We start from the raw sequence: 21219 nt of genomic DNA, 5'->3' as shown, positions 1-21219 counted from the left end.
AATGAATCACTATGTTGTACACCAGAAATTAACAACTGTAAACTGACTATACTTCGGTTATAAAAAAAAAAAAGAAAGAAAGAAAGAAAGAAAGAAAGAAAGAAAGGAAGAAAGAAAGAAAGAAAGGCAGAGCCAAGAAATGGCGAGAGAGAGAGACCAGGTTCTAATGACATAGTCTGTGCTCCTGGATCAAGCCAGGCCTGCAGGAAGTACATCCCTGAACTTCTCAGTTCTATAAGCCAATATAGACTCCTTTTCCTTTAAGCCAGTTTGAATTGGGGTTTTGGCACTTGCAACCAAAAGAATCCTAAACTGACACAGGTTTCATGTGAATAAGATGTGGTCCCTAGTCTCTACCTCATGTACCCAAAGCGCAAGATATGGCCAATGGGTTCTTATCATTTCATATTAATAACTGATTTTTAATTATAAACAAACAGCATAATAACCTTATAGCACCAACAGGAAGCAGCATGGGCACTGACAATAAAAGGTAAGAGTCCCCCACATTCACTTATGTTGCTTTGCATGTGATTTCACATTCTCCTTAGACATAAGGAAGTACTTCTCACAAAGTGCCCTGCACGTAGGAGACATGTCGTAAGTATCTGTTAAATAAAATAAATATATAGGAACAAATGCTAAATCACTCCCTAAAATATTTCCCTTATCAGTCCACACAAGTCCACCCTGTTTCCACCTAGGTGTAGACAGTGGGCACGAGCTGCCAGGTGTGTTCTGAGAGCCACCTTTCTCTTCCCCCACTCTCTGTTGCTCATTTTCCTGGTTAAATGCATGGGTATATATAAACAGCAGCGAGGATAATATCCAAGGCCTTCAATATGCAGGGTAGGTACTAACATCAAAACAAGGTCACTGTGGATACGCTAGCCCACCTTCCGTTCACAGGACTTCTTCCAAAGCTTCCCCATGTTACGTCAAATACATTTATTATGCAGAAAGAAAGTGAAGTGCCAGGGAAAAACAGCTCTGAGAAGTCAAAAGCAGTGGCCTTCTGGGATTGGGACTGGGTAGAGAAAGAAAATGTTATTTTTCCCTATGAGACCTTCAGACCTATTTAACTTTTTCAGCATTGTAGATGATAAGGAAACATTTTTACTAAATTCAAGGAAAAAAAAAACAATTAACTCGCTTATGGGTCTGGACTTCCAATTTGTAGTTTAGAAAAATCTGCTGAGCTTCATGGCTTTTTAGAAACGACGTACCTGTCATTCAAATAGAACCCTTAGGAGTTCCTTAAGAATTATTCCCTTTGGGTGACTGCGAGAGCTACAGGGTCTTGAATGAGAGGTTCAAGAGAAAGGAAGTAATGTTCACTGAACGCCTCCTCTGGACCAGGAGCTGCGCGCCTGTCTTGTTTAATCCTCCCAAGAATCGTACCGTGTGTACTCTACATTCATTTTACTGAGCAGGAAGTTGAGGTCTCTGCTAATATACAGCAGCCCAAAGATTTAAAACTAGGTCTGCCCGTCTCCAAAGTCAACAACAGTCCTTCCACTCTGCCACACTCCTCAGTAAATTGACTAATAAATTGTTAACAACAATGAAATCATTCCCAGAATAGAAACTCCTTAATCTGTTCAAGGCAAACTATGCTCTGTCCCCGCCTCCCTTTCCAGCCTCACCTTTGACCATTTTCCAATGTTCATTCCACTAAAATGGGTTTAATTATTATTCCCAAAACAGTCGCTGAGTTTTCCCATTTCTGTACCATTCAAATATATGTTATTCCTTCTGCTCTAAATGCTTCTCCACACCTATCAAACTCTTACCCCCAAGGGAAAATGCTCATGCTATGTTGTTAACTGGGGGGGGGGGAGGATACAAAATTGCATATACTCAATGTACATACTTTCCTTTAAAGATGTATGCAAAGGGAAAAAAACTGGAAGAAAATACTAAGAGTCATTTCTGGGTGGTGAGTTTACTGGTAAATCATTTCTTTTTCATATTTTTCTCTAATTTTCAAAAATTCAATAACCTGTACATGTATCATATAACAGTCAAAAACAAAAAAATTTTTAATTCATCTTTCATGGTTCTACTCATATACTAGATGCTTCATAAAAGCTTCCTTGATTTTCCTTCATGCTGGGGAGGCCGGAGGCAGTTTGCACATTCCAGCCTGTAATAAAACTATTTGTGTACCTGTTTTCTCCCAGCCTCGCCCTCAACCAAGCTGTGGGGCCTTTGAAGGGTAGCACTCTTATGCATTTTTGTATTCCCCTCCATTCCTCATGTAACTAATATTTTTAAATGATATTTACAAGTTGGTTACCCCTTTGAAAATTCCTACTTTGATTATACCAGATGGGAACCACAAAAAAGCAAGCAAACTCGATCTCCTATACATTCGTGTATTTAGTGGTTTGAGGAATAAGAAAATTATTTGGTAAATATCAGCATTCAACACATAGCAATGGACTCTACGGGTCTAGTATCAAGCAGTTTCTGACATATTTCCCTTAGGGCAAAGGAAATGACTAAACAAAGCACTTGCTTCCAGGCTTACGGATCACAAGGCAGGGAGACAGTTTCAGCAGTCTCCCAATATATACTGCAGCACCATCGCTGGCTCCCATCTGCCCCCCTCTGGCCAAAACATAGATGCCACAGCCTTATAATTTAACAAAGGAAAGGAAACAAAAAGAAAAACAAAAGCAAACCTGAGCTAACAGGTGCCCAACCTTTTTATATCTGCTTTGTTCCCCCTTCATTTCTGGGAAGCCCAAAAAGCTTCTGAGAAGGAAAAGCTGTAACAGTAACCAGTGTGGCAATAACCCGGCTAGACTCCAGAGACCTGCCAACAGACCTTACTGTAGTGGGCAGGAATCCATGAGTTACAAAGGCACTATGTGCTTTTAAAATGCTTAATACTTTCATCAGATCACTTAAAGAAATGAATGTTCCTGCCATATGTAAAATTATGCTACAAAAAGTTGCTTCAATTTATCAACTGGATTCACTGGTTGTATAAAATGAACTAGGCAGGTATACATCAAGATTGTGGGGTAACGTGTTGGGAATGTGCTAATTCACCAGATTTCTCTTTAAAAACTGATAAAAAAGCATCGTAGGCCTTCTAGGAAAGATGACTAATTAAAGAGCATGTTACTTTTTTGCAGAGGAAAAAAACCCTTCCTGATATTCACCAAAATTAACCAGTAAAAGAAAAACACAATGCCATTCATCTGTACGGAAGTCAGGAAAATACAAACTTCAGAGAATACCACTCAGATATGCAATCATTCTCGCCCCCATGAGTGGGGATGCTGGGAGAACTCTGGACACACGCATGGAGAAGCATGGGAGAAAGGCAAAGACTGGGGGCGAAGGGAGGCCTGGGCAGGCATGGGAAGGCCGCTTCCACCTCAGCTCAGCAGTGGGACAGCCACAGAGCTGAAAAGTGCCATTTCGCCCTCCTGAATCGGCATCCTGCCTACAAAGTGTAGAATCTAGAAGCAAGCCTGATTCAAATTTGTGAATGAAAGCTGTCAAACACAGCTTACCCCGAAACCAAAGTCCATGATCCTGACCCACAGGGCATTCTCTCAAACCTGATTCCAGCACCAAGTAATCAACTCACCCAGAAGGAAAGGAAAAAACTTAAATTCATGGAGCCATGACCTCCCTGCCGCCCCCACTCCTACTTCCCCAACCTCACATCACTGGATGTACACCCCAACCACACAAGTGAGCTCCACAGTCTGGAGCTGCAACAAATTCGTGAGAAAATGTGAGGAGTAAAGCTGCCAGATGGTGACTTTCCAAAGGCCCGACTCCAGTCTTAGAATCCTGATAATCAGGAGAAGACTCAAAATAAAGAACTGGCAAATGGGGAAGATATAAAATGAAAAGGCTGGAGATGAGTCCCGAATTCATTCTCTTTGGCCAACTGAACAGCACAACAGAGAATGTAGCCTTTAAATCAAGGGCAAGAGGAAAGCTCTCAACTAATTCCAGGTGAACAAGGAGGGGTTTCCAAGGAGCTCCCACGCTCACTATTTTTCAGTAAATAGTAGACCCAGAAAACAGTGCCTGCATACAAATATGAATAAACACAAACAAATACAAACAAAAAAATTCCAGAATGTGATCTATGAAAAAGTACCACCGGGGGTGAAAAAGAGAAGGGACAGGGCATGCAGAAGGTGCATGCAGAGAACATGTCAAGAACAACCAGAGAGAAGATACTAAGGAAGCAGAGACTTGAACAAACACCACAGGCCAATCAGATCTAACAGTACAGGGCATGCCATCCCACAACAGCAGAATACACATGCTCCTCAAGTGCCCATGGAACATTCTCCAGGACAGACCACATCCTAGGCCACAATAGAAGTCTTAACAAATTTTTAAAAACTAAAATCATATAAATCACACAGCATCTTTTTGGATCACAACAGAATAAAACTAAAAATCAACAGAAGAAGGAAACCTGGAAAAACCCACAAATATGTGGAAATTAAACAACACACTCCTGAACAACCAATGGGTCAAAGAAGATACCACAAGAGAAATTAGAAAGTGACAAATGAAAACAAAAACCTAACATACCAAAACTTACGGGATGCCCCAAGAGCAGCCCCAGGAGCTAATTTATAGCTGTATACACTTACAGTTAAAAAAAAAAAAAAAGATCTCAAATCAACAACGTAAACTCTACATCTTATAGAATTGGGGCGGGGGGGAGAACAACCTAAACCCAAAGCTAGCAAAAGGGAAGAAATAATAAAGATTAGAGCAGAGATAAGTGAAATAGAGAATACAGAAACAAAACAGAAAATCAACAACACCAAGGGTTCTGGACTGTATGCTACAGGAGAGACTGTATGTCCCAGCTGGCCCAGGACTGTCTTGGTTTATACCTGTTGTCCCAGTCACATTATTAAAAGCACTCCCTTTTCCTCTCAAAGTGTCCTAATTTAATAATAAATTATATGGTCAAATTCAGCCTACTGAAATTTTGTAACGTTTATGTATGATTAGAATTTAAGCATGCACATGTCTGTGTATTTATATATACAATTATCTAGCTATAGGTTTTTTTCAAAACACTAAATCCTGATCTCAGCAAACCCACCCATCCTAAAACTAACTGAAACATCAAACAGAACTCTAAAGATATCAGCACTTATCTCTGCTGCATTATTTACAATAGCCAAGATATGGAAACCACCTAAATGCCCTTCAACTGGTGAATGGATAAAGAAGATGTGATTTATATAGCGGAATACTACTCAGCCATTTAAAAAAAGATGAAATCTTGCCATTTGCAACAACATGGATAGACCGTGAGAGTATCATGCTTAGTGAAATAAGTCAGATGGAGAAAAACAAATACCATATGATTTCACACGTGTGAACTATAAAAAGCAAACAAACAAAATAAATGAACAAATCAAACAAACAAAAACGAACACTTAGATGCAGAGAACAGAGTAGTGGTTACCAGAGGGGAAGGGGCAAAGTCGGTGAAGGGGACCAACTGTATGGTGATGAACGGATACAGAACTTCTGGTGGCGAGCATGCTGTAGTGTATACAGTGTATGTATATACAGAAATACACTGTCATACACGTGAAACTTACATGTTATAAACCAACGTTACTGCAATAAAAAAAAATTTTTTTTAAATTGGAAAAAAAAGGATATCAGAACTTATGATTTAATTGCATCATCAGAAATGCACCATCACAAAAACCAGACTGATGCTATGTCTCAGGAGCCAAGGGAAGAAAGCATTTTCAGAGCAGGAGGGGGAAAAAAACCTTGTTAACTGTTGTTGACAATAAGAAACAGAAAAGTATAAAGTGATACTGGGCCTTCGGGTTTGGTGATGACACCGTTGTTGGAGACCTTCAACAGAAGAGGTGCAGGAGAACCTTACCCCCAGGGTAGAAGCGCTTGCATGATATATGAGCAAGAGTGCAGGCAGCAGGGCAGTGGACACAGACTACATTCCGCCAACATAAATAGCTGTGAAGGTAAGAAAACAGCTTTACGGCTGCTTCTTCCTCTTTAACCAATAGTTTTGTGGATGAAAAGGAAAGGGAGAGTCAGATAAACTTACTTGTTGAAAAAACTCACTGGAAAATAATAAAGCAGCGTAACGGTCTTGATAAGGGTCAAAACTCAAATGGTATCCTAAAGACTTGTACATTTCTCTAAACATAAACTTTACCCCCAAAAAGGAAGACTCATAAACGAACACTGAGCTCTGGTTATTGACGTGAATGCTGAAGTGTTTAGGAGGGAAGTGTACTGATGTTTGCGACTTACTTTGAAATGCATCCAAAAAATATGATGGATGGATAGAGAGATGGACAGGTGGGTAGATACAGGAGAAGGCAAATGAGGCGGATGCCAACGCTAGGATCTAGATGGTATGTTCACCGACAGTGATTTCAACTTTTCTGTATTTTGAAGAAGCTCATATAAAATGCTGAAGAACAGGCAACCACCATAAAGTTAGAGACTGACTTCCAATCTATGTGATTTAATCAACATTAAGACATTCTAAAGGCTGAAGATTCAGAAAGCCTTAGCTTTGTAAAGCAGTGCACACAGAGATGAGAAACGGCCAGCACTCACCTACAGACTGAGAGGTGAATGCGGCCACAATCTGGGGGCTGGCCAAGGCCTCCAGCCTGTTCTTCAGTGCCTCCAGGTGCACACATTTTTCTGAGTAGTCTGGGGTGTCAGCAAGCATGGTTAAGCTGGTCTGCATGCCTGTTAGCTTGGCAGAAATCACAGCTGTGTCCTATGAAAAGACCAGAATAGAGGGTATTTATTTTAAAACTCCCTTGCTACTTCAATTAAGAATGGACAAAATACATGAAAAAGGAGTTCACAAAATAAGAAAATGGCCCATAGGCATATTATGGTTACTATTATTAGTATTCAAATAAATGCAGATTGAAACAAGAAAGTGCCATTTTCCTCCTAACAATTCGAAAAACTTCTGAAAAGGTGTAACAGCTATTGCTGGGAAGGGTGCAAAGAAAAAAGTCTGTCTAAATTTATATTCTTTCTGGAAGGCAATTTAGCAATATGCATCCACAGTCTTAAATACATTCACATTCTTTGACTTGGTATTTCCTTTTTCTAGAAATTTGTCTAGGGAAATAATCAGAGGGACACAGAGATTTTAATGCATTATAATGAATTATAATAACAAAATAATACCAAAACCTGGAAGGAATCTAAATCTTCCATAATAAGAAATAAAATATAAATTATGGGTCCCTCATAATGGCATGTGGAATATTGTGCAGCGCCTAAAAATAATGTTTTTGAAAAGTACTAATTACATAGCAAAATATTTACAACTTAATATTACGTGAAACAAATTTAAAAAGCATATAAACACTAAAACATACATAAATGTATATTTACTTATCAAATATGCATACATACAAAAGGTATATATAAGTACAAATTATTACAAATACATAGAAAAACACCTAATAGATACTAAAAAAATATTACTAGGACATAGGAATAAGGATCATTCTGTTTTCTTCCCTGTATTTTTCTGAATTTTCCAAATGTTCTAAGACACATATAAATGATGTTTACAATTGGAAAAATAAATGCTATTTTTAAAAAAGAATTAAGAGAGTAATAAGTAACTGCATGTCATTTCAGCAGTGTCTCTGACGCGTCAGACACTGTATGAGATGTTGAGACACAAGGACGAGGAAGGTCACGTGCAGCCCCTGAGTTCACAATGTACTGGGGCAGAAAGATTATGACCCAGTCTAAGAGGGTGGCTCAAGGGTTATAGGAGCAAAGGTGAGGGAGCCATTCATTTTCCCTACGAGAGGTGAGGAGCCAGCAGGGAGAGCGATGAAAGGAGGTGACACTTGAGTCAGACCCTGAGGGACGAGCAGAGGCCTACTCTACTGTAAAAAAGAGGAGAGGAAGGAGAGCTCAGGCAGGGATCTCGGGCATGAAAGACGATGGTGCGTTAACAGTCCGGAGCAGGCAGAGCTGCAAATCACATGCAGGCAGTGGCCGGAGAAGCAGCTGAAAACACGGGCTGCACACAGCCCTGTGGTGAAAGGCTGCCTTGTGAGTGGGCTTCAGGTTTATCCGGGAGAAGACGGGGACTCGCTACAGGTTGAAACGGGGGTGGGGGCGTGAAGGACAGGGAAATGCCATGAGCCGATCTCTGCTTTAGCAGAGCCCCCTGGTCACAGGCAGGGGATAAACCAGAAGCAGGGAAGGGCCCTGGAGGCAAGGAGGCCTGTGGCCGGCTGTTGCAATGGTCTAGCAGTAAAAGGACTGGAAAGCCTGACTACAGCGGTGGCAGCGGGAGAGAAAGAACAGGCAACTGGAGAGAAACATGGAGGCCTGGGGAGGAGGGAGCAGTTAAGGACTGCGGAGGTTCCCAGCTAGATACCTGCATAGAAAATGACCCATTAACCAGCAGAGCAAAGGGAGAGTGGCTTTGGACAGAAATAATGAATTCCATTTCTGAAGCGCCTGGGGCAGTCCAGCTGGATACATCTGGAGTCCAGTTAGTTCTGAATATCAGGTGAGTTGGGAGGAGAAAACCAAGATGTAACTTTCAGCTAACTAACAACAGTTTGCTACTATTCAAATCAGAGATGCAATTTCAGTCCACTCCCTCTCATGCACAGGGGCCAGGAATTCAGCGAGATTTGCAACTTACGTGGATGAAGCCTGGATCAACTGAAGCCTGGATCAACTGAACGCGTCAAGTGCCCTGAGGGGCTCAGAAATGGAACGGGAAGGGGAGGGCTCTACCTGTTGTTACAACTTAAAGATAACGACACCTCATACAGAAGAACAGATAGACTGTGGAGTGAAAAAAGCCACGTGCGAAGCAGTGTTCACAAGGTGCTACCTTTGTGGGGGGGGGGGAAGGCAGGGAACACACATGTATGCGCATCTGGAAGGACGGGCACAAAGCTGGTAACAGGGTGTGTGTGCAGAAGGAAATCAGGGGACTGGGAGGGTCAGAGCTGCGAGAAGGACTCCTCACTGTTCAGTCCTGTTTACTCATTCCTTCCCACGGGAATTTATAACTTTTTAAAAAAGTTTTTAAAAATAGCAAAAGGGATAACATTTATTTTGCTCTACGGTTGAAAGAGAGTTTATCGAAGACATCATCTCATGTCATCCCTATAACCAGGTATCAACATTTGTGTCACTATTTTCCATGCACACTCTGCCACCTGGGAGAGCGAAGTAACTTGCCAAGGTCCCATGGTGTGTAAGGCCCCCCAGTCCAAGTTTCACATTCTCCTTTCCTCTGCCTTTCTAATTGAGGCTTCTCCTGAATTCACTCTTGTGACTAAAGAGGCGTCAGTCAAGCAGCGGGTAGAAATTAAAGAGGGTGGGAATACTCAGAGCAGTCTCAGATCTTCCCCAGCCCGTGCCTGAATGTTTCCACACCCAGTTATTTACTATCCCTTCTGATCCTGAGTGGCAGAGCTGTCTCATTTGTTTCTCCAAACCTCAAGTTCCTCCTTCAAGGGATTTCACAGCATCCCCTACACGAGACACCTACCTGAGTCTTAAATGTCTCCTCGATGTCAGCACTCAACGTGCTCCACTTATCTGCTTCTTGAAGAGATTCTGCGGCAAGCTGCATCCTCGACTTCACCTGGTCGATTTCTACCAATACCTAAAAGAGAAATGGGGGTCAAGCACTAAGGAAGTGGCAGTTCCATCTTCTCTACCTGCTGCCAGTGACTCGAAACGTAAGTGTCCTGGCACGCTCCCGCCTTTAGGGACCCTCTGTACCCCGTACAGCACTGATCACACGGCTAAGCCGTTCAGCAGTGCTGAAGAGAGATGAAGATGCTGAAAGAATCACACAGAAGAGTCGTCTGAGTGCTTGGTCGAATTTTGAGGTAAGAGGGCCTCCCACTAGGAAAGTGAACATCTCCCGAAAGCAAGAGTCAACACTTAGGACAGGAGCCAAAATACCTGCATCGATTGAGACGTGTCCTGTTCAAATTTTTTAATGTCCTCCTTGACGAGAATCATTTGTTCTTTCAGAAAAGAGGCTTCCTGTTTAAGGGCTTCGACATCCCGGAGCACTTTGGGCATGTTCTGGAGGGCCTGGTGACTTGTTTCTGCAGCGAGAACCCAAGAACCAAAAGTGAACAGCGGAACACTCACCAGTGAACAATATGAATAAATCAGACAACATGAAAGCAAATCTTTCCTAAGTCACTACTAACCGCGCAGTTTTCTGAGCCTGTGGAAAGTAAGGGCTGGTGGGCGGGGAGGTGGGTGGGGAGCGGGTGGGAAGGGCTTCTGCCAGGACACTGTCTTCCCCAGAATGATGGTGAGGGCCGCGTGGTTTAACTAGGAATGAGCCATCAACCGGACCCAGTATCCACTGTTTTCCACCACTGAGTTAAACTGTAACTCCCGTTTCGAGGAAGGAGGATGGCGGACTCTGACACTGGTGGATGCCAGCTCTGTGCCAGGTGCTCTGCATACATCATGCCACTCAACATCCATGGCAATCATTGGCAGCTATTTCTTACAGCTAAGAAAACTAAGGCTCAGAGAGGTTAAGTAACCTGCCCAAGATTCCACAGAGCTGAAACCAAAGCCTTACGTGTGTCTGGACCCAATGCCTGCTTGTCATGTTCTTTTCAAAATGCAAACCATGAGCATCAGCTAGAATGCAGTTAAAATGCAGGTCCCTAGGCCACCTGCCAGAGATTCTTACTAAGTCTCAGTAAGAGATCAAGTGAGATCAAGGAACTCGCGTTTTTTTAACAGACATCCCAATTGTAGAATAAAATCCCAAATCTTTGCAGACCATGATGTGTTATCTGGAAATGGGAGGGTTAACTGCATAATTCTCTAGCCCTTGAAAGCGCAATTCACTGGAGAATCGACCAAAGAAGTCCAGAGCCTCCCGCTCCAGCAGTGTGCTGAATGGGATCTTAACATCTTGAAGACACACTTCAGGGACCTGTTCATCCAACTCTGCCAAAAAATAACAATTTGCCTCCAGCACTGACTGCGGCTAAAGTTCTAAGACTAAGAAAACAAAGGCAGGACGCACAAAGACTTCTTCAAAGCACAGAGACTTCAGTGGCTTTTAATACCTGGTCCCCTGCCTACTGAACCTGACTCACTCTCCAGGCCTGGCTGGTTCCCTATGTACCTCTTTTTCCCTCTCCACAGCCCCTCCCAATTTAGTTCATTCTTGTATCCATTTTAAAAGCATCATTTCCAATGGTTGCCTCTGGGAGTGTGAGGGCCAAATTTCACTGTGAGGGGGATGGTAACATTCTGTATCTTTTTTTTTAAATGAAATCATTTTATTAAAAACTAATATATACAAATGATAGAAAATATAAAGTGTACATATTGGTGTGTCATCCTGTGGTGACATTCTATATCTTGACGCGGGGTTCAGTTATATACTAGCTGAGTATGCCTGTCAAAACCCATCAGACTGGTCAGATAAGGTCCATGCATTTCACCGTCTGTAAATAGTATCTAGTTTAAAAAAAAAAAGAAAGCTATAATCAAGTACTGAACTGTGTAATGTTTAGGGTTCTAACTGAAATGTGTAGGGATGAAGTGTGCTGATGTCTTCAACTTATTTTGAAATACATCAAAAAATAAAATACATGAGTGGATTTGTGATAAAGCAAGAACAGCACACTGTAAATTGTAGAATCGAGGTAGTGGGTATATGGATGTTCACTACAAATCCTCTCTACGTCGCTGTACGGTCGGCACCTCCATCCACAGTTGCTCAGCTCAAGACTCTGCTGTCATTCTTGATTTTCTCCCCCTCTCATCCCTCATTCCAATCCATCAGCAAGTCCTCCCCTTTCTTCCTCCTAAAAAACATCCTAAATCTACCCATTTCTCACCATCTCCACAGCCATAACCCCAGATGAAGCCACTCTCATCTCTCTTCTGGACCACAGCAACTGTCTCCTGAATGGGGTCATAAATCAAACTTATCTCATTCCCCTGCTTGAAAATCCTCCGGTACCTTTCCATTACGCTCAGTTTAAATCCAATCCAAATTCTTTAACATAACATTAAAATCCCTGCATGACCTGGCCCCTGCGCACCTCTCCAACCTAAGAAAAGAATCTTGTACAAAAACGTATTTATAGACCCTGGAAGATAAATTGCGCCCAATTAATATTTGCTGACTGAATGAATGAACAAATCAGTCCTCCTATTAGGGGCCCTCAACAACTCCTGCTTAAATCCCCGCAGTAACTGCAGACTTGGGCCCTTGTCTCATCTTCCATAAAAATAAAGCTTTAATCCTCCAAAGGCTTCTTACTGCCCATGGGATGAAATCCAAACCCTCAGGATGGCCAAAAAGGCCTTTCACACAGTTTGATCCTAATCGACTTCTCTGCCTTATCTCCAGCAGAAGTTTCCCCCATTAAAGTGTGATCCTCCTACAATAATAATACTTATAACGTATTTATTGATGTTATTGATGAAGCTCTGTTTGAACTTCCCACCTTTCTCTGGACGGGCTAGGCCTTTTTATATCCATATGCCTCTGCGCGTGGTTCCCTCTCCTTTCAATACTAGAGAGCCAGTAAAGCATAATGGGTAAGAGCCTGGGCTCTGGAACCAATTGCCTGGGTTCAAACTCCAGGCCCCCATTCATTACCAGCAACGCAATGCTGGGCAAGTTACTTCCCTCTGCTGCAGTTTCTACAACTAAAAAGTGGGAAGAATAAGGATTATTGTCATGTTTAAATTAGATAATCATGACAAAAGTGGGGTGGGGGGCACTATTAACAGTTTGGCCAGGACACTTCTTCACTGTGCAGAACTGTCCCAAGCATTAAGCATCACTAGGGGTCCTTCCACTTAATATCCATCATAGTGAAATTCCCCACCATTGCAACAACTTAAAAAACTCCCATCAACTTCAAAATGGGGGGGTGGCGCTGCAGCATTATCACCCCTGGTTGATAACATAACTACTTAGTTAATACACACAAAGCACTTAAAATAGTACCTGACACATACCAAGGACTAAAATATCTGCTATCATATTACTATTAATGCCCTTCCCATCTTTGCCTTGTGAAGTCTTCCTTCAAGACCTAACACAGGAAAAGCCTTCATCCAGTGATTCTCCCAGACAAGAGGTAACTGCATCCTTCATCCAGCTCTCACAGCTCCTGGTTCTCTTCTCAGTAAAGCCACCCCGCTCTGTAAGTTGTAAGTTAACTGTTTACATATCTTCCCCACAAGGCAGCAAGCTCCAGAATGGTAAACTTTCCACCCTCCATGCTCATTTCTTGACACATGCAGAGTAGACGTTCACAAATTAGTAAAAGATGCAAAGTACAATAAAGAATCTACAGTGGAATAAAGCGTCCCTCCGCCCCACCTTTCCTTAAACACTGAACACATCTACAAATTTCTGTTCACTGGACCATAAGTTCCCAGTGTGAGCCGTCTGAGCCATCTTTCCCACAGAGCCCAGCAGAGAGATGCGCTGCAGTAGGTACTGAATGAACATGCAGTGAATTAAAACCAAGTCAGTCCATGAGTCACAGAAATTGTTGCTGGTGTGTGTTATTTATTATAATTAACTATTCTCGTTAGTTGTATCGATACTTAGTCTTCAGTCAGGCCAACCCACTTCCTCGCTGACATGAAGATCCACTAAAACAAGCTTCCCAGATTTCTGTCATTTCTATATACCTTTAATATGCTTTTGCCAAGTGTATGGATCAGTTGACTATTATTTAACATTCTTTACATTCACCCTTTCAAGTTTTAAAAGGAAGCTTGATAGCACCGCCAGAGGTGGAAAACCAAGACCCCTAGTCAGCAAGTGTTCCAGACAGATGAGCAGCGGGCTGAGACCTTCTCCCGGATGTCCGCATAGGGACTGAAGGAGAACAGGGCCAGGGCTCGCTCTGTCCGTGCGAGGCGCGGGCGTTCACTGCCCGCTGCGCGCACCCCCGGGGCCCCGGGCCAGCCTGGGAGCTCTGCCCGCCGCTCACCCTCCACGGCGTGGTTCACCTCTTGGATGAACAGCTGCAGCTTCATGACCAGGGTGGCCGCGTGGCCGTCCGCCTTCACGGCCGCCGCCTCCTTGGGGCCAGCCCTGAAGGCCGCGTTGATCCACTCTTTCACGTCGAAGTCTTCGGCCAGGAACTTGGAGAAGTCCATGGCCGCACCGCGGCAGCCTCGGTGTCCAGGCCTGAAGAGCTGGCTCCGGGCGGCCACGAGGCTGCAGAAGCGGGCGGCCCTGCGAGAGCACTGGGGGCCGGCCTGGGAGGCGCCGGGCGAGAATCTACAGTGCAGCCGAACGGCCCCTCCGCGGCCCCCTAGCCAGCTCGCTGAGGTGTACCGCTGGGATTGACCCTCGCCGCGCGCCGTACTTCTTCCGGAAGTAGGTGGCCGTTACCATAGCGACTGCCGCGTTTCAGGAACTACTCCGGTCTGAAAGCGGCTAGCAGGTACGAGCATCCCGCTTCTTCAGCTAACTTAAGTGCTTGTTGAGCCTGAGATATGTGCCTACTCCTAAAGCCCTTACGTATATTAGCGCACTTAGTCCTCACTGTCCTATGCCTAGTTATTCTTCTCAACTTAAAGAGGAAGAGCTGAGGCAGTTAAGCAACTGGTTCAAAGTCACAGAGCTGGAAAGTGGCACTGTGCGGATTTGAACTCAAGCAAAGCCTGAACTCTTTACGATACTTTTCTGCTCTCCCAAAGGGGACAGATGAATCAATGTGATCTGGCCGCTGTCCACCACTTTTCCGGTTCCTCCCATCGCTCTAGCCTCCTGTCTTTTCTTGAAACACAGCACGCTGGAACTCACCAGTCTGCACTCATTGTTTCCTCTAACCTGAAACAAATAATTTGCCACTTCAGAAAAGAGACTACCTGGGAGGACCTCCTTTGTCATGGGAACCAAATTTTTCAAAAACAAAAAGATCCTTTGTGTACAGTTGTGAATATTTTTTGCCATTTATCATTCTTACCCCAGGCATACTCTGATTCAGTGCATACAGTAATTCTTGAAGACTCTATGTATCTAAGAAGCTAAATCCACAAGTTAGAAAAACTGGTACACTCGCCTTCTTAAGAGCAAACTGATCACGTTCCATGGCATGCTCAAAAGCCTTAGGAGCCTCTACAATATGCCCTTCCCCTCCGTGTTGAGCTGAGCTTTTTAAAGACAGCTTTATTGGTTAATAATTTACAGGACATAAAATTTACTCACTGTAAATACACAATTCAGTGATTTTTAGTAAATTTAGAAAGTTGTGCTATCTCCATATGAACATTTCCATCGGCCAAAAATTTCCTTCCTGCCCATTTACACTTAATCTCTGCTCCCACCCCCTGCCCTAGTGAAACACAGCAGGACCCAGTGGGACCCTCCCAAGTGCAAAAGCCTTTCCATGTCCACTTCTCATTTGTAGGAAAAAGGTTTCAACCTCTTAGACTTTCCCAGTTTTAAAAGGCAGATTCAAACAGTTACTGATTAGAGGAGTGAGGGGATGCAGAAACAAAGGAAAGGTAGCCAAGAAATGAAAGCGCAGGGCAGTCAAGAAATAGGTACAAGGTCCCCGTTCCTCCCCAAGGATATACGTAACAATCTGATACAAATCTCTGAGTTCTACAGCAACTAAGGCCCCCACCCAGGTGGAGGAGGGTAACTTTAGCACATGGACCACAGACTGGTTAGAACCAGAAGGCTCATGATTAAGATTTCTGGAACACCACCCTACTACCTCACCACCTCACCACTCAAGAGGAGGGTCACACACCCCACATCTGGACCTCTCCCCAAATTTTGCCTATAAAAAATTCTTCCCTGGAGAGTTGGAGAGTTCAGGTGTTTTAAGTCTTATACGGCCCTTGCAATAAACCTTTCTCTGCTCCAAACTCCAATGTTTCAGGGTTTCTGGATTCTTGATTCTGTTCCATCATCTATACACCTATTCTTCTACCAATACCAAACTGTCTTGATTCTGTAGTTTATAGTAGTTTTGGAATCTGGTAGTGTAAGTTCTCCCATTTTGTTTTTAAAAAATTGGTTTGCTACACCAGACCCTTTCCATTTCCATATCCATCTTACAATCAGCTTATCAATTTTTACCCCAAAAGCTGCTGGAATAGGGATTATATTAAATTCATAGATCAATTTGAGAATCGGCATCATGACAATATTGAGTCTTCCAATCCATGAACATGAAATGCCTCTCCATTTATTTAGAGCAGGATTTTCAACCTTGGTGCTATTGACATTTGGAGCCAGGTAATTTTTTTGCTGTGGGGGCTGTCCTATGCATTGTACAAATGTTTAGCTCCAACCTCCACTCATTAGATGCCAGTAGCATTCCCCCCAAACTGTGACAACCAAAAATGTTTCCACACTGCCAACTGTCCCATAGTGGGAACACTCAGCCCTGGTTGAGAACCTCCAATTTAGATCTTCTTTAACTTTTGTCAGCAATATCATGTAGTTGTACATTACAAATGTTTTACACTTGTCAAATTTATTCCAATGTATTGTATTCATTTTAATGTTATTGTGAATGGAATTTTCTTAATTTGATTTTCGTATTGTTTCTTGTGATACATGCTTTATTTTTGTATATTTATCTTGTACCTTTCCTTACTGGGCCATAGCCAAAAGTCCTGCCTCTGAGACCACTTTTTTTTTGCGATATGCCAACTGTGACCCTAAATGGGCGTAACGGGTGTCCAAGTCACCCAGACTGGCTTCACATGGGATAGATTTGCTTCCTACCACACCTGCCCATGAGTAACTCTCTTATGGACATGGCTGCTGGAAGTGGAAGGAGAGGACATTGAAAGATCTGGGACTGTCACACCAGCCCTAGTCTCACTGCCTCTCGGGTTCTTAAATTTGGTTAATACATTCCCCTGCTACCCCATGTTTAGGGAGGTGTCCCAGCATATCACAGCACGGTACAAACAGCCACTGCCAGACGTATAATATTGTTGTCTAGTATGTGTGTTTGTCCTGTGAGCAGAGCACAGGAGCTCAGCAGAAGGAAACAGCTGAAAAATAACAGGGAAATGCCCAGTGACCAGAATCAAGTTGCAGCTGCATTGTCTGGATCACTGGAACAAAGCATGTTTGCTAGAAGAGACAGGGTCTTTCTCGGCAGAGCCAAGATGTGTGGAAGCCCTCTCCATTTCTACTGGACAAATTCACAGGTCAGGGAAGAATCCGAATTGGCTAGAGCATAGGACCCATTCACCCATAGATTCCTTATATGTTTACAGACTTTTACAGATTAAAACTTGCTTTCGCTTACACTTCCACGTTAACCCTCACAGCCTTTAGAGTTAAGGCGGGTTAAAAAAAAAAAGGAAACAGGTTCTGATGAGGCCAAGACTGGATAAGGCTATACTGTGGAAAATTTGGAATGCTCGGGAAATTGGTTTTACTTAATCCAAAAAGGTAGGTAGAAATGATCAAAAAGTTGTGACTAGAGAAATAGTAGGGTCAGATCTGTACTTCGGGGAGATTTGGTAGAGTAGGGATGAAGATTAAGGATAAAGCGTTTGACAAAATACCAATATTTGGAAGTTTCGAGGGGGGAAAAAAGAACCGGGGGAAAAATCAGAAGAGTATCAGAAAATCATGGGATGAAAAAGCATCAGGAGTGTGTGGCAGACACTGCCAATTAGTTTCTGATTTGTCTTCCCCTGCAGATCCACAGCCTCTCAAAATAAAGACATTTCCCAGTATTCTGTACAATTAAGTCTGTTCATGTGACTGTTCTGGGTGACTCACTGGGATGTGAGAACTTAAATGTGGGGGACTCCAAGGTGTTCTTTAAAAAATGGTCTATATCCTACAACTCTCCTCCTTTCCTGCTGATGGAATGTGGATATGATGACTGGAATTAAGACTGTCATCTGAACCATCTTCTTAGGCAGGAAGTCACTCATGGCAGAGCAACAAGATTGAAGGCATGCAGGTGCCTCGTACCGAGGACTGCACACCAGTCCTAGTTTCACCACCTCTGGGGTTCTGAATTCAAGAGTGTTATGCTTTGAATTGTGTGTCTCCATTCCGTCCACCTCCTAGACCTTATCTGGTAATAACATCACTGCAGATGCAACTAGTTAGGATGAGATCATACTGACATAGGGTGAGCCCTTAATCCAGTATGATCAGGGTCCTTATAAGAAGATGGTCATGGAAGACACACACAGAACACCACATGACAACGAAGGCGGAGACTGGAGTTACGCAGCTGCAAGCCAAAGAATGCTGAAGACTGCCGCACGACACTAGGATTCTCCTGCAGGCTTCAGAGCGAGCGTGGCCCTGACTGCAGGCTTCTAGCCGATAAACTTCCATTGCTTTAAGTCACCCAACTTTGTTCAGGAGTCCCAGGAAACTAAGACACCTAAATATCTTTTAAGCCACTGTTACTTCGGGTTTTTCTTGTTTCTTTTTTTTCTTTAGTTCTTTTTTTCGGGGGTGGGTAGGGAGAGGTAATTCAGTTTATTTATTTATTCTTGGAGGAGGTGCTGGGGATTGAACCCAGGCCCTTATGCATGCTAAGCATGTGCTCTACCACTTGAGCTATACTCTCCCCCCACGTTTTCCCCATTTCTTGCAGCTGATCCTAATCTTAATGAATATAGAGGGGATGGGCAGATTTTATTAAAGCAACCTTTTGTTGCTGTCTCTGCAAATATTAGTGTCCTTAGCAAAATTTCATTCGTTTCCACGTGAGCAGGAGAGGTTCTGAAATGAACAAAGTGATGAAGTGGAAGTCACCACAACTTAGGTGGTAACGTGAAAAAGAACTCTCAGAGGCGGTGATTCGAGGAGAAATAATAGCACCATACCTATGGGGTCTGGTATTTTGTTGACCTCATTAAATCATCACCAAAACCTAAGAAGTAGATTTTTAACATTTTTACCAGTTAAAAATATAAAAAAAACCAAGGCCCAGAGTTGTTAAGTGACTTGCATGAGGTGGCAAAATAACTAGAAACTGAATCTGACTCCCAAACCCATACTGGTGTCGCTGTGCGTGCAGGGCTGCCAGGAACAAGGCAGGAGGGAGAGGTGGCAGGGCAGACTCAAGCTGGCTGGGGCCCACAGGAAGGGAGTGGCTGGGGATACATGGAAACTGTCAGGAAGTCCATGGGCCAGTTTTAATACAAAGCACATTCAACATATAAAGGACCGACTGATACCATCTGTTATTAGAAGACAGGAGGGCGGGGGCTGTCCTTTTTTCTCTAGTAAGCAGTTCATACTCATAGTGGCATTATCTCCAAGCCATCTATGTTGTTACATTTAAGAAAAGCAAAGTACAAAACAGTTTGTTTGAACATTCCTAAATTATCTCGAAGGACGGATGAGGAATTAGTAATATGGTCTCCTTTAGAAGGGTAAAGGGGTTGGAGGGAAGAATTTCCACCTTTTGTATTTTAATTTTGAAAAACTAACATTGAGCATTAATTTTTCAGCTTAGAAATGTTAGAAAACTCAGATAAAATTTAAAGAAAACTCACCTGTAATTCTGTGACCCAAAGATTACCACTGTAATACACGAATACAAATATCTGGGTTGTTTGGTTTTAAACTGGGGTCATACGATAAATATAAAAGCACTGTTTTTTCCTTCCCCGGATAGACTGCCACAGTGTCTTACGTACACAAATTACTTCAATGTCCAATCTCCCCTTCTTCCTTGGTAGCCAAGTGTGTGGCACTGTATGCAAATATAGTTTCTTAGCCTTCTTTGTACCAGGTGTGGCCATGTTACTAAAAAGCCAGTACGACGTGAATGCAAATATCACGTGTAACTTTCAGGAAATCTTAACGTTCTCCTTTATTCCTTCCTCCTGGACTCCCTTCCTGTGGCCCAGAATGTCAGCAGCTAAAGCCATCATCTTGTGACATGTTGACGAGCACATCCCTGGGTTGGAGCTTCGGTCCCTAATGCCTCTGTGATGGATACACCACTGTGGACAAAGAATGCTGACTGCCACTTCCATAAACAAAGGATGTTAGGGCCATCAAGCCACCAGTGACTGCACCCTCTCAGGGTGTAGCCTGAGGGAATTCAGGATGGAAAAAAACAGGACACTTGGCACTAGATGGTTAAGATGTGTATCAAAGTATTAAAGGAACGATTTCAATAGGCCCACATTCTTGCATCATCCCATACAAAGCACTAAAATCATTAACTTGGGATGTCTGTTTTTGTGATCAGTAGTAATTTTCTGATATTCAAAATACATGGGTTTTTGTTTTTTTCCAGCAAAAACTTCTATCCTGGTCCCTCCCTGACCTTTTTGGAACAGTCCCTCAGAGCTATCTAAGGGCTATCGTCTTAGTAAACCCACCAAATAAAACATAATTCTCCACTTTAAAGCTGTACATTTTTTTTCAGTTGACACCACAGATGGTTCTGGACTATTTCTGGCTTTTTTTTTTAATCAAAGCTATTTAGCTTTGTTTTTATTTTTTAAATTTTGGGGGGTAATTAGGCCTACTTATTTATTTTTAACGAAGGTACTGGGGATTGAACCTGGGACCTCATGCATGCTAAACAGGCACTCTACCCCTGAGCTATACCCTCCGCTTATCTCTGGCCTTTTAAATGAGGGGGGGAAAAAAAAAAACCCTCTGTGTTTGGGCCGCTGTGCAGCGTTTCCTTGTTAAGCATGATGCTGACTTTTATTAGGAATTAACAAGGAGAGAAAAGTGCCTTTTCTATATCTACTAAGATGATCACATGGTCCATTTGAGCTATTAATGCGACTGCTTCCCCAGAAAAGGCTCTGCACAGTTCAGACTCTTCCAGTTTTGCTGTGGTGCCATTTCTGGGGCATTCCTTTTTGAACAGTACCTGTTCCCTTAATGTCACACTATCCCCTTTCTTATGCACTCGCATATACATGGCCAAAGGAACAACTCCAAGTTTTCTAAAAGGCCAGAGAACATACAGCGAGTGCCTCTCCTCTTTCCCTCCGTGTTGGTCATTTTGGCGAATTAGCGTGTGGGATGAGGGGCGCCAGGAGCCACACGAAGGCCCTACCTGGAAGATGGCAGTTCCGGCCAAAAAGGGGGATTACTGTAAATTTCTTAAAACTAGGATGAAGAGGAAAAAACAGGAGAAATGTCAATGAATGGCATAACATATAAAGATGGATAAATTTAAATGTTTAAAA

At 43.0% G+C, this 21219-nt stretch overlaps 1 protein-coding gene across 1 annotated transcript in view; it reads right to left on the bottom strand.

Annotated features, from left to right (window-relative positions):
- Positions 1-14416, bottom strand: part of COG7 (component of oligomeric golgi complex 7) — a 59206-nt gene extending 44790 nt beyond the window's left edge. Inside the window, 4 exon segments of the mRNA XM_006193119.2 lie at positions 6616-6784; positions 9563-9679; positions 9985-10133; positions 14031-14416. Coding sequence (XP_006193181.2) covers positions 6616-6784; positions 9563-9679; positions 9985-10133; positions 14031-14199 — 604 coding nt within the window. The 5' untranslated portion in view covers positions 14200-14416.
- Positions 14417-21219: the final 6803 nt, after the last annotated feature.

The sequence above is a fragment of the Camelus ferus genome, chromosome 18 (genome assembly GCF_009834535.1).
Source record: "Camelus ferus isolate YT-003-E chromosome 18, BCGSAC_Cfer_1.0, whole genome shotgun sequence".
Lineage (NCBI taxonomy): Eukaryota > Metazoa > Chordata > Mammalia > Artiodactyla > Camelidae > Camelus > Camelus ferus.
Note: the sequence above shows the minus strand (reverse complement) of the source record. Positions and strands in the feature narration are given on the sequence as shown.